Here is a 12,945-nt window from a genome sequence, read left to right as displayed (position 1 = left end):
GTTTTTTTTCTTTACTACAGGAAGACGAAAAGATGAAGTAGATGTATATACTTTAAATATTTTATCAGTAAATGTACAAATTATATATATAATACATATGTGATCGGATTTGCGAAAAGGGGTCTTCCACACACATCCAATTTGCCAACTTTGACAATTGATAACTTCAGATTGGAAAGAGCTATTGCCTTGAAATTTGGGCAGTGGTGATTTCTTTGCAGCTGAACTCTCTACATGATGGTTTCTTTGTAGCTGAACTCTCTACAAGGTAATTTCTTCTAGCTGATCTCTCTACAGGGAGATTTTTTGTAGCTGAACTATCTATACAAGGTAACTTCTTCTAGCTGATCTCTCTACAGGGAGGTTTGTTTGTAGCTGAACTCTCTACAGGTGATTTGTTTGTAGCTGAATTCTGTACAGGTGATTTGTTTGTAGCTGAATTCTGTACAGGTGGTTTCTTTGTAGCTAAACTCTCCAAAAGGTAACTTCTTCTAACTGATCTTTCTACAGGGCAATTTGTTTCTAGCAGAATTTTCTACAGGGTGATTTCTTTGCAGCTAAACTCTCTACATGATGGTTTCTTTGTAGCTGAACTCTCTACAAGGTAATTTCTTCTAGCTGATCTCTCTACAGGGTGATTTGTTTGTAGCTGAACTATCTACAAGGTAATTTCTTCTAGCTGATCTCTCTACAGGATGATTTGTTCGTACCTGAATTCTGTACAGGTGATTTGTTTGCAGCTGAGCTCTTTACAGAATAGTTTCTTTGTAGCTGAACTCTCTACAAGGTAATTTTTCTAGCTGATGTCTCTACAAGGTAGCTAGTTTGTAGCTGAACTCTCTACATGGTGGTTTCTTTGTAACTGAACTTTCTACAAGATGACTTCTTCTAGCTGATCTTTCAATAGGGTGATTTGTTTGTAGCTTCACTCTCTACAAGGTAACTTCTTCTAGCTGATCTCTCTACAGGGAGATTTGTTTGTAACTGAACTTTCTAAATGATGGTTTCTTTGTAGCTGAACTCTCTACAAGTTAACTTCTTCTAGCTGATCTCTCTGCAGGGTGATTTGTTTGTAGCTGAATTCTGTACAGGTGATTTGTTTGCAGCAGAGCTCTTTACAGAATGGTTTCTTTGTAGCTGAACTCTCTACAAGGTAACTTCTTCTAACTGATCTTTCTACGGGGCAATTTGTTTCTGGCAGAATTTTCTACAGGGTGATTTCTGTGCAGCTGAACTCTCTACATGGTGTTTTCTTTGTAGCTGAACTCTCTACAAGGTAATTTCTTCTAGCTGATCTCTCTACAGGGAGATTTGTTTGTAGCTGAACTATCTACAAGGTAACTTCTTCTAGCTGATCTCTCTACAGGGAGATTTGTTTGTAGCTGAACTCTCTACAGGTGATTTGTTTGAAGCTGAACTCTCTAAATGATGGTTTCTTTGTAGCTGAACTCTCTACAAGTTAACTTCTTCTAGCTGATCTCTCTACATGGTGATTTGTTTGTAGCTGAATTCTGTATAGGTGATTTGTTTGCAGCTGAGCTCTTTAAATAATGGTTTCTTTGTAGCTGAACTCTCTCAAGGTAACTTCTTCTAGCTGATCTCTCTACAGGGAGATTTGTTTGTAGCTGAACTCTCTACATGATGGTTTCTTTGTAGCTGAACTCTCTCAAGGTAACTTCTTCTAGCTGATGTCTTTACAGGGTCACTAGTTGGTAGCTGAATTCTCTACATGGTGGTTTCTTTGTAACTGAACTCTCTACAAGGTAACTTTTTCTTGCTCATCTTTCTACAGGGTGATTTATTTGTAGCTGAATTCTGTACAGGTGGTTTGTTTGCAGCTGAGCTCTTTAAAGAATGGTTTCTTTGTAGCTGAACTCTCTACAAGGTAACTTCTTCTAGCTGATGTCTCTACAAGGTCACTAGTTTGTAGCTGAGCTCTCTACATGATGGTTTTTTTGTAACTGAACTCTCTACAAGGTGACCTCTTCTAGCTGATCTTTCTACAGGGTGATTTGTTTGAAGCTGAACTCTCTACAAGGTAACTTCTTCTAGCTGATCTCTCTACAGGGAGATTTGTTTGTAGCTGAACTCTCTACATGATGGTTTCTTTGTAGCTGAACTCTCTGCAAGGTAACTTCTTCTATTGATCTTTCCACAGGGCGATTTGTTTGTAGCTGAACTCTCTACATGGTGGTTTCTTTGTAGCTGAACTCTACAAGGTGATTTTTTCTAGCTGAACTATCTCTTTCCATAGTTGCATGAACTCCATACAAGGTAACTTCTTCTAGCTGATCTCTCTACAGGGTGACTTGTGTGTAGCTGATCTCTATACAGGTTTCTTATTTCTAGCTGATCTCTTGAATTCTCTTCAGGGTGACTGCTCTATTAGAATGACTGCTCTATTAGAGTATCTCGATCTCGCACTTGCTGCACCAAGTTGGATTTCGTGTTATAACTCCGTGGCTTTAAGTCTGATTCTTCTACACCATTGATGAGCCTTTCTAAGATGATTACTCCATCTGTACAACGATTTTCAAAGCAATACCCCAAGCGGTTTATCTGGTAGGCATGGCAAGCAGTCGTTTTTTTATTAGCTAATCTCGATTGGGTAATTGTTACACACTGTTGGTTTTTTCGTTGTATCTTCCTGGTTTTTAGCTCGATTTCTTTCAAACCAAAAAGGTTTGAGGTTCAATAGTTAACCTATTCACCCACCGATTTTCAGCTTCTTCCCATACGCGGTTTACCCTGTAGGCGTGACAACATATTGGTGTTATTGTTCGTGAATAATCGCTCATAACTCTTTGCCTGTTTATCGTATTCCAGCCAAAGTTGGTACCGAGATGCGCCTTTATATCCCCCTTTTGTGTGCCAAATTTCAAGGCAATCGGATATGGCGTGCGAGTTTTATAGCAGTTTTTGTAAGTGTGCGACAAGAAAAAGAAAAATAAGAAAAAAAAAACAAACGAAGAAACTGAGCCAATTTTTGAAGTCGCATATCTCGGGAACGCGCGAAGCGATTTCGCTCAAATTTGGAATGTGGAGTGCTGCAGTTGGGGGGCATGTCCACAGCAAAAATCGTCTTGTTTCATCAAGGAAGCACAGAGCTACGGAGGTGCGAAAATTGCGTTTTCTTTCTTCCTGTCAATATACTCACGGGTGTTACGCGCCGGCTTCTTGGGCCGCACGACACACTACCGTGTGTCTTGATATAAGGGCGTGCAATTGTTTTGTACATTGCTTTTGCTATTATAATTGTAATAAGAGTGCCACACTGTGTGTGTGAATACGTGATAGTTACAACGTAAACATGATTACTAGCCAACACAGCCAAAGAGAAGCCATATAGTGCTATAGCTAATTGACACCTTGCATTGTCAGCAAAAATAACTGGGACCAAAGGAGGACAAAGGGAAGTACATGATGAGTGTGTATTGTATGTACTGTGGTTGGCAAAAAAGCATGTCTCTGGATGAAGAGACGTCAAACAATGAAAAATCAAGCCTGTAGCATTATCCATTGTTGATTATGCTTGATTGGAAGCATCAGTTAGTCAGTCAGTTAGTTAGTTAGTTAGTTAGTTAGCCAGTTAGTCACCATAAAACTCTGTTAAATAAAAAAATTAAATTTCATAGAAATTTGTTCAAAGAGTATAGCGTTGCTTTGAAGACATTCACGGGCTTGGTTACGTCCAGGGCCACTGACAGGGGGAAACTGGAGCATTTTCCCTGGGCCTCACTTTTTAAGGGGCCACAATAGGGCCTCCAGGGGTCTCATAGCTGCCCCATAGCTACATTATCCACCCATACAAAAAACCAACGTACAACAGTGTAAATCTTCCCTGTAGTCTCAGAGACACAGGAAGCCTCCGTAAGAGACTATTAGCCAGCAAGCTCAATAAGTAATGTGTATATTTCCGGGTGCAGCAAACCATTACTTGTAATATACGCATCTTACAAGGCACTTATATAGAGTGTGACTATTACATCAAGATTGAGATACTTTAATAGAACAATCACCCTAATACAGCAGTCAGACAAATATTCAGTTACAGTAACTACTCTAACAAACTGTTAAAATCAGTCTAGCATATAGCATAGTGTTTAAAATTTCCTAAGTGGTATGCATTTGGGAGAACGATTACTATAAAATATGTAAAGCTGACAGAGATACCCTAATAGAGCAGTCACCATAATACTAGAGTCATTAATAATTATACTGTGATAAACTATTGAAATTACTCTCATATTCAATCTCAGAGGATCTAATTTTCAAATCTTTCCTGGGGGTGGTATACCCTCTACATTGGCATATTTCTCCGTGCTAAAGGTGTAAGTTACCTATAGGGACCCGCCGATTATGCTGGCATAATTATGAGCATAATAGGTGCCTGAAAGCATTGAGCATAATGCTAGCATAATGGGTAGAATATTTGTGTAATAGTATGAATCCTTAGTAACACATTGATAAAAGTACTGAAACAAGTTGGAGTAGTGCACGATATTAAATCACAGTAAAACAATAAGAAGTGTTATATCCCTACTGTGCTAATGATACCATAATGGAAATGATATAACACTTCTTATTGTTTTACTATGATTTAATATCATGTACTACTCCAACTTGTTTCAGTACTTTTTATCGATGTGCTATGGTCCCTACTCTAGTTGAAAATTCCAAATTTTTCTGTGTACTTGTTCATTAACTTTTTTTTGTAAATGCCTAAAAACAGCACAAAAGATTGAGTTACTCTAACAGAGCAGTCACATATTCCAATAAAGCAGTCAACTTTGAGTCCATATTTCTAATGTAGCAGTCACTTTTGTGAAAATCTATGCATGAGAGCATGGAGATCAGTGAAAATCTATGCTTACAATTATTATGACTGGTGAACCCATGTATACCGCATCTGAAATGGCACTGCGCGCCCCAATTATCATCTGAAAAGTGAAGTATCCATTACGCTTCGTTGTCAGCTATGTTCAACCCATTACGCAGCATTTCGAATCAAGAACTGGTTGAAAAGCACCTCTGCAATCCACGCATACCGAAAGAAATGGTGCCGCATGCCCCGGTTATATCAATTATCGTCTGAAAAGTGAAGTATCCATTACGCTTCATTGTCGGCTATGTTCAACCTGTTACACAGCAGTACAAATCAAGAACTGTTTGAAAAGCACCTCTGCTATCAAAATAGCCACTATAACAAATATGGACGATTTCCATTACGAAGGGAAGCCATCATGTGCTATCACCAAATTGACACTTTTCGCTGTCAGCAAAGATGGGTAAGTCCATGAAGAATGCATTGTATGTACTGCGGTATGCCAAAAGGCACCTGTCAGGCCGAAGCGACATCAAACAGTGAAAAAATCAAGCCCATAGCCTTAGCCGTTATCGAGTTATGCTTGTCTGAATGCATCAGTCAGTCAGTTACTCAGTCAGTCAGTAAGTCAGTCAGTTACTCAGTCAGTCAGTCACTAGAAAATTTCCGTTAAATAAACTATTTTTAAAATTCCGTAGCAACTTGTTGAAAGCATTTAGGTCAATCTGAAAGCTTTTTTGGGCTTAGTTTTACCTAACTAATACTGCCTCATCGTCGTCAGGGGAAATTGAGGCTGTTTTTTGGGTGATATTATTTCGTGGGCCACTCCTACTCCTTTGTGGTCCCTACTATACGGTTACTATCATACTGTATGATACAGTACTACATACCAATACTAGAGTTTCTGGTTTTTGACTATGGTTAGTCATTTGCATCAAGTTGCATTAGTTTTAAACACAACTATGGCAACAATCATCATACAGCACTTTCAATTATGGTATGGAGAGAAACATCGTGGTATGCTGATAAGGTAAATTATAAGTGCTGAGACACATAATAGCTTCTATTACATTCATTATGATGCATGATGCATTAGTATAGTGCATTATGTGGGTTCCCTCCACCTGCATAAATGGCCACCTAAGCCCTTGACATTCATTACACCTTCTACAGTAACTTTTGTAACCCAAGGAACCATACACCATTAATTTACTGTTACTAATATCTAATCAAAAACAGCTAAGCAGTAAAAAAGGTGCGGCCCCCAAAAAGGCCATGGTGAAAAAAGATGTGAAATCCAAGGTGGCGACCAAGAAATGGCTGTGATGGTAGGTTAATGGTAAAAATTTTAATAACGACAATTCAGGTGAATTTGGTGCTGCTTGGTCTTGGCACAAAATTCACCTGAATTGTTGTTATTAAAATTTTTACCATTAACCTACCATCACAGCCATTTCTTGGCAGCCACCTTGGATTTCACATCTTTTTTCACCGTGGCCTTTTTGGGGGCCGCACCTTTTTTACAGCTTAGCTGTTTTTGATTAGATTTCACTTCTTTTTGTATTTGTATACCCCAAAGCCGGCCATAGGCCGGCTTTGGGGATTTTTTAACCTATCTTTTTTTCTTTACCACAGGAAGAAGAAACGATGAAGCATATGTTAAATACTTTAGATATTTCTGATTTTATCAGCAAATGTACAAATTATGTATATATAATACATATATTTATTACAGAACACTCTACACTGGTTTCTTTATAACTGAACACTCTACAAGGTGACTTCTTCTAGCTGATCTCTCTACAGGGTGAATTGTTTGCAGCTGAACTATCTACAAGGTAACTTCTTTTAGCTGATCTTTCTACAGGGCAATTTGTTTGTAGCTGAATTTTCTACAGGGTGATTTGTTTATAGCTGAAATCTTTACATGATGGTTTCTTTGCAGCTGAACTCTCTATAAGGTAACTTCTTCTAGCTGATGTCTCTACAGGGTCACTTGTTTGTAGCTGAACTCTCTACATGATGGTTTCTTTGTAGCTGAACTCTCTACAAGGTGACTTCTTCTAGCTGATCTCTCTAGAGGGTCATTTGTTTGTAGTTGAACTACCCACAAGGTAATTTCTTCTAGCTGATCTCTGTACAGGGTGAATTGTTTGTAGCTGAACTCTCTACAAGGTAACTTCTTCTAGCTGATGTCTCTACAGGGTCACTTGTTTGTAGCTGAACTCTCTACATGGTGGTTTCTTTGTAACTGAACTCTCTACAGGGTGACTTCTTCTAGCTGATCTTTCTACAGGGTGATTTGTTTGTAGTTGAACTCTCTACAAAGAACTTCTTCAAACTGATCTCTGTACAGGGTGAATTGTTTGTAGCTGAACTCTCTACAAGGTAACTTCTTCTAGCTGATCTCTATGCAGAGTGACTTGTTTGTAGCTGAACTCTCTACATGATGGTTTCTTTGTAGCTTAACTCTCGACAAGGTAACTTCTTCTAGCTGATCTTTCTACAGGGCGATTTGTTTGTAGCTGAATTCTCCACAAGGTAATTTGGTTGCAGCTGAACTCTCTACATGGTGATTTCTTGTAGCTGAGCTCTCTACAAGGTGACTTCTTCTAGCTGAACTCTCTACAGGGTGATCTTTTCGTAACTGAAACTCTCCACAGGGTGATTTGTTTGCAGCTGAACTCTCTACATGATGGTTTCTTTGTAGCTGAACTCTCTACAAGGTGACTTCTTCTTGCTAAACTCTCTACAGAGTGATCTTTTTGTAGCTGAAACACTCTACAGGGTGATTTGCTTGCAGCTGAGCTCTCTACATGATGGTTTCTTTGTAGCTGACCTCTCTACAATGTAACTTCTTCTAGCTGAACTCTCTACAGGGTGAATTGTTTGTAGCTGATTTCTCTACAGGATGATTTGTTTGCAGCTGAACTCTCTACATGGTGGTTTCTTTTTTAGCTGAACTCTCTACAAGGTGACTTCGTCTAGCTGAACTCTCTACAGGGTGATCTTTTTGTAGATGATCTCTCTACAGAGTGATTTGTTTGCAGCTGAACTCTCTACATGATGGTTTCTTTGTAACTGAACTCTCTACAAGGTATCTTCTTCTAGCTGATCTCTCTACAGGGTGAATTGTTTGCAGCTGAACTCCCTACAGGGTGATTTATTCATAGCTGAACTCTCTACAGGGTGATTTCTTTGCAGCTGAACTCTCTACATGATGGTTTCTTTGTAACTGAACTCTGTACAAGGTAACTTCTTCTAGCTGATCTTTCTACAGGGCGGTTTGTTTGTAGCTGAATTCTCTACAGAGTGATTTATTTGCAGCTGAACTCTCTATAGGGTGAATTCTTGTAGCTGAACTCTCTACAGGGTGATCTTTTCATAGCTGAACTCTCTCCAGGGTGATTTTTTTGCAGCTGAACTCTCTACATTATGGTTTCTTTGTAACTGAACTCTCTACAAGGTGACTTCTTCTAGCTGATCTCTCTACAGCATGATTTTGTTTGCAGCTGAACTCTCTACATGGTGCATGTTTTCTTTGTAACCGAACTCTCTACAAGGTGACTTCTTCTAGCTGATCTCTCTATGGGGTGATTTGTTTGCAGCTGGGCTTTCTACATGGTGGTTTCTTTGTAACTGAACTCTCTACAAGGTGATTTCTTCTAGCTGATCTCTCTACAGGGTGATTTGTTTCTAGGTGAACTCTCTACAGGGTGACTTGCCTATAGCTGAATTGTCTATCAGATTAACTGGTTGTTGCTGAATTCCCTACAGAATAACTTGCAATGTAAAATAATTCTATAATGGAGTAAGTTATAAACGTAGCTGAATGTTCTATTAGGGTGACTGTTCTATTAGAGTATCTCGATCTCGCATTTGCTACACGTAGTTGCCTTTCGAATCATAACTCAGTGGTTCGTAATCCGATTTATCTATACTACTGCAAGGACTTTCTATGATGAGTATTCAGTGGCGGATCCAGGATGGGGCATTTGGGGCAAATGCCCCCCCTTCAAGAAATTGCATACAAGATCGAGATACTCTAATAGAGCAGTCAATTACTCTAATAAAGCAGTCATAATGTTCATGAGGCAGTGTAGCTTACCTATGAAGCTACAAATAGGATTTTATTTTACATAACAGACGTGATATAGTTGGTAAGGATAACTAGCTATTATTGTTGTGACCTTTTTTTTTTTTTTTTTTTTTTTTTTGGTCTTCAACTGGTTTTCAGCAAGTTTTTTGGTCTTCAACTGTTTATCAGAAAGGTGCCCCCCCTCTTTCGAAACTCTGGATCCGCCCCTGGTATTCCAGCTACATACTAATTTTCAGCTCGTTGCTCTAAGCGGTTTACCTGGTAGGCCTGAAAACTAATAGTTTTTTTTATTCATAAAAATCGATCGCGTAATTGTGACACAGGTTGGGTTTTGTGTCATATCTCCATGGTCGTTACCTCGATTCCTTTCAAACCACAAAAAGGCACTCCTACGATGATTACTCCATCCACATAGCTATTTTCAACTCATTCCTCCAAGGGGTTTACCCTGTGGGCGTGACAGACCTTCGACCTTATTTTACGCAAATAATCGGTCATAACTCCGTGAATGTGCATCGGATGCCTACCAAAGTTGGTACTAAGATCCGCCTTAATGAGCCCTTTATGTGTGCTAAAGTTTAGCCAGATTGAAGTACGCGTTCGTGTTTTATGTCGGATTTTGCGAAGTGCGCGAAATGAAGAAGTAGAAAAAGAAAAAAACGAAGAAATGAAAACGAAATTTTGTTCGCTCGTATCTCGGAAATGGCTTGAGCGATTTTCTTCAAATTTGGTATGTAGACTCTCCTAACTGGCTGGCACGTCTCTAGCAAAATTTGGTTCCAATCGGAGTAGGGATCACATAGCTACATAGGTGTGAAAATTGCGCTTTCTTTCTTCCTGTTAATATACTCACGGTGTGGCGCGCCGGCTTCTTGGGCCGCACGACACACTATCGTGTGTCTTGATATGCCAAATGCCACAATCAAAACAATCTAAATGTTCCATGTTCTAATACATAAACATCACAGCAGGGCTACATTTGAATACAGCATGGGATACAGTAAGATGTACAGTAGCCCATTTGGCTAAATTTGCAAATATAGCCCAGGTTAGGGACAACTCCATTTTACTTTTTCTACTTATTACACATCTTTCATAGCTCACACAAAACTACTTACCAATGTAGAATGAGCTCGAGATACTAGAGAGTCTCCCATTTTGTACTGTTTGATCTTTTTCAAAAACTAAAAGTGATCATTAAACATTACAAACAATCTACAAGCCCTTATCACATTAAGTTACTGATAATCATTAATTTACTGTGCATTAACACTAGTATACGTAATTTACCCCTTCATTTCTCAGTACATAGAAAAACATAATGAAGAAGCCCTACAGAAATGTTAAAAATTTAAACATACCTACACAACAAACATAACACCCAATATACCTACCTGTAGTGAATTTAGTATTGTAAATATCCATGCAAACACCACAGCACTTTCATTAACGGCCAATAGTCCAAACACCCATGTGACCCCAAGTAAAGGAATAACTATTATAGCTGCTTTAATCAATGATCTGTTGAAATGCACAGATTAAGTTGCAAAGTAGACAATACATAATTAGCACTGTAAATTACATTATATCGGGAATCTGGATTCAGTGGAATAGAACGGTGGACTGGAATGGTGGAATGGACAGGATAGGTGGAATGGAATGGTGGACTGGAATGGAATGGTAATTAGATCATTTTGCTTAGTGGTCACATCTTTATAGACCACCTTCCAACAAAGACCACATCTTTATAAAGACCGTATTACCTTAATGTCTAAATTGTTGTTTTAGAATGTATCCCTATAGGACGGTTTTATCAATGAATTGTGCGTCACATGTTATGCTTAGAAAAGTCAGAGTGAGTGATTTACATATGATACAACAATACCTCAATACTACTGTACAAAAAAGATGTGTCCATTAAACTAAGCTACTAAGAGCTAATATCTGGTGAGGGAAAGAAATGAATGTTATTACTGGCAACTAACTATAAAATTATCTATATAACATTGATTGTTTATCATTGAATGATGCAGTCTGACTGCATTCCTAATTAATTCCTTTTAACTGTAATTGACTAGTAAATTGATACCTTTTTCAACATTTATTGTTGGAACATTGTGCCGTTGTAATATAATTATTATTAGTTATTGTAATATTATCCTTGTAATTGGACACACAAAAATATTGTAATCATGTGCACGTGTGATCTTGTGATCTTGATTTAAAAATGGTGTTCGATGTAGTTGAGTGAATGCATGGTGGGTTGCCAAATTACTACCCAATTAGAGTTACAGGGGAATGCAGCAAGACTGCATAAGTCAATGATAATGGACCAAATTTTATAAATTATAGTTAGTTGCCAGTATTAACATCCATTACTTGGCTTCACCAGATATTAGCTCCTTTAGTCTTCAGTTACTATTAGTTTCATGGACACATCGTTTTGGTACAGCCAAGCTGTTTTTGCATGAGGGTTTTGCTGTATTACAAATCAGATATCACTCTGACTTTCCTAGGCATGTGGCACAAAACTGATCAATAAGACCATCCTATGGGATACACTCTAAAACAACATGATAGCAGTAATTTAAACATTAAAGTAAACGAGTCTTTATAAAGAGGTGGTCTTTGTTAGAAGGTGGTCTTTTAAAGAGGTGACCACTAAGTGAAATTACCTTATCACTGTTCCATTCCAACATTCCATTCCAGTCTACCTTTCCATCCAGTCCATTACACTATTTAAGTCCACCATTCCATTCCACTGAATCCAGATCCCCAATTATATTTCAATAAAAGAGTGCTCTAAGTTTATGGATTAAAACTTTAGAGAATAACACATATTTGATTCAATATTTTAAATTGTGGATGATGACAAATTTATAGCATCAGTATAATTGTTATAAAATTTTTGTTGTGTACATAAAATGTGTGACCAGATCAGTGAAAACAGTATTGTAGCCTTTCCAACTGCATGTACCTGGCAACACATAACTTGACTTGTGAATAAGGTACCAGCCTGCAATTTGATCATATTATATCCCTCACAGACCAGTATTCCTGGATGTAATTTGAAGGTGATAGGATGAGTACATGAGGAACTATGATTAGTCAAACTTCAGGTCACATATGTGACCCATTGAGTGAAACCCGGCCATTTTCACAAATTTCTACTTTGCTATAAAAACATACTGAAATAAAATATGTGTGCTACATTACATATTACGCACTTTTTTAATCATTTCAGTATGTACTGAAACAAAGTTCAAATCAATAAAACCTATGCACAGATTTGTCTGTTCATGGAGAGTAAGAAAATCTTTTTTTCGTGTTCATACAGCTTAAAGCACAATTGTTATAGGCGCTTATTTACAATGCAGTTGAAATAAAGTTTACCATTGTCAACTCTTTGTTGGAATCGTCTTATTCTTTATCCACACGAAGACTTACAGGGAAAGTACCATGCCTTTATTGATCTGCCAGTTCGTGGTGAACAGACTGAGCCAAGTCCTGTCTTTGTATTGTGAGTTATGATCGATTATTAAATAAGCAGTTGTAATTTGCTTGTCCTATTGTTGCTGTACAAATGGAATTTATTGCGGTTCCAATTGTCTAGTGTTATAACTTTAAAACCATGCATCACAAAGAACTTTGTCTGTCAACTCCTTTGTTACTATAGATAACAGAGAAGTAATATATGGAATTTGAGGAATGTGCAAATTTTGCTTGGCTGGTAAGCTATCAACATTAAAAATACACATGCTCTATTTGGGAGATATGATCAGTTAATCTATGTAGTTGTTTGCTGCATTAAAGAGAGTTATAATCAACCTCATGGCTTAATCTATAGCACAAAATTAAGATTTAGGACCAAATACTTACAAAGATGCTTGGGTCTGGTGATTTATTTTGTTAATGCAAGCGTTTTATTTGGATGGTTGCATTACTATACACTTGTACTCATATTACTTATTCTGGGGTGAAATACAGCTATGAAGAGCATACAAGTCTACTTTGATTCAGT

The 12,945-nt window shown here is 37.9% G+C and overlaps 1 protein-coding gene across 1 annotated transcript in view; it reads right to left on the bottom strand.

The window, feature by feature from the left end:
* The window catches only part of LOC136254618 (uncharacterized), a 248,088-nt gene that overhangs the window by 7,741 nt on the left and 227,402 nt on the right, over window positions 1–12,945 (bottom strand). Inside the window, exons 58-60 of the mRNA XM_066047362.1 lie at window positions 10,319–10,445; window positions 10,215–10,256; window positions 10,043–10,108 (exon numbers count right to left, since the gene is read on the bottom strand). Coding sequence (XP_065903434.1) covers window positions 10,043–10,108; window positions 10,215–10,256; window positions 10,319–10,445 — 235 coding nt within the window. The remainder of the gene's footprint in view (window positions 1–10,042; window positions 10,109–10,214; window positions 10,257–10,318; window positions 10,446–12,945) is intronic.

This window comes from Dysidea avara, chromosome 4 (assembly GCF_963678975.1).
Source record: "Dysidea avara chromosome 4, odDysAvar1.4, whole genome shotgun sequence".
In the NCBI taxonomy this organism is placed as follows: Eukaryota; Metazoa; Porifera; class Demospongiae; order Dictyoceratida; family Dysideidae; genus Dysidea; species Dysidea avara.
The sequence above is the reverse complement of the archived record's forward strand: the minus strand, read 5'-3'. Positions and strand labels throughout refer to the sequence as shown.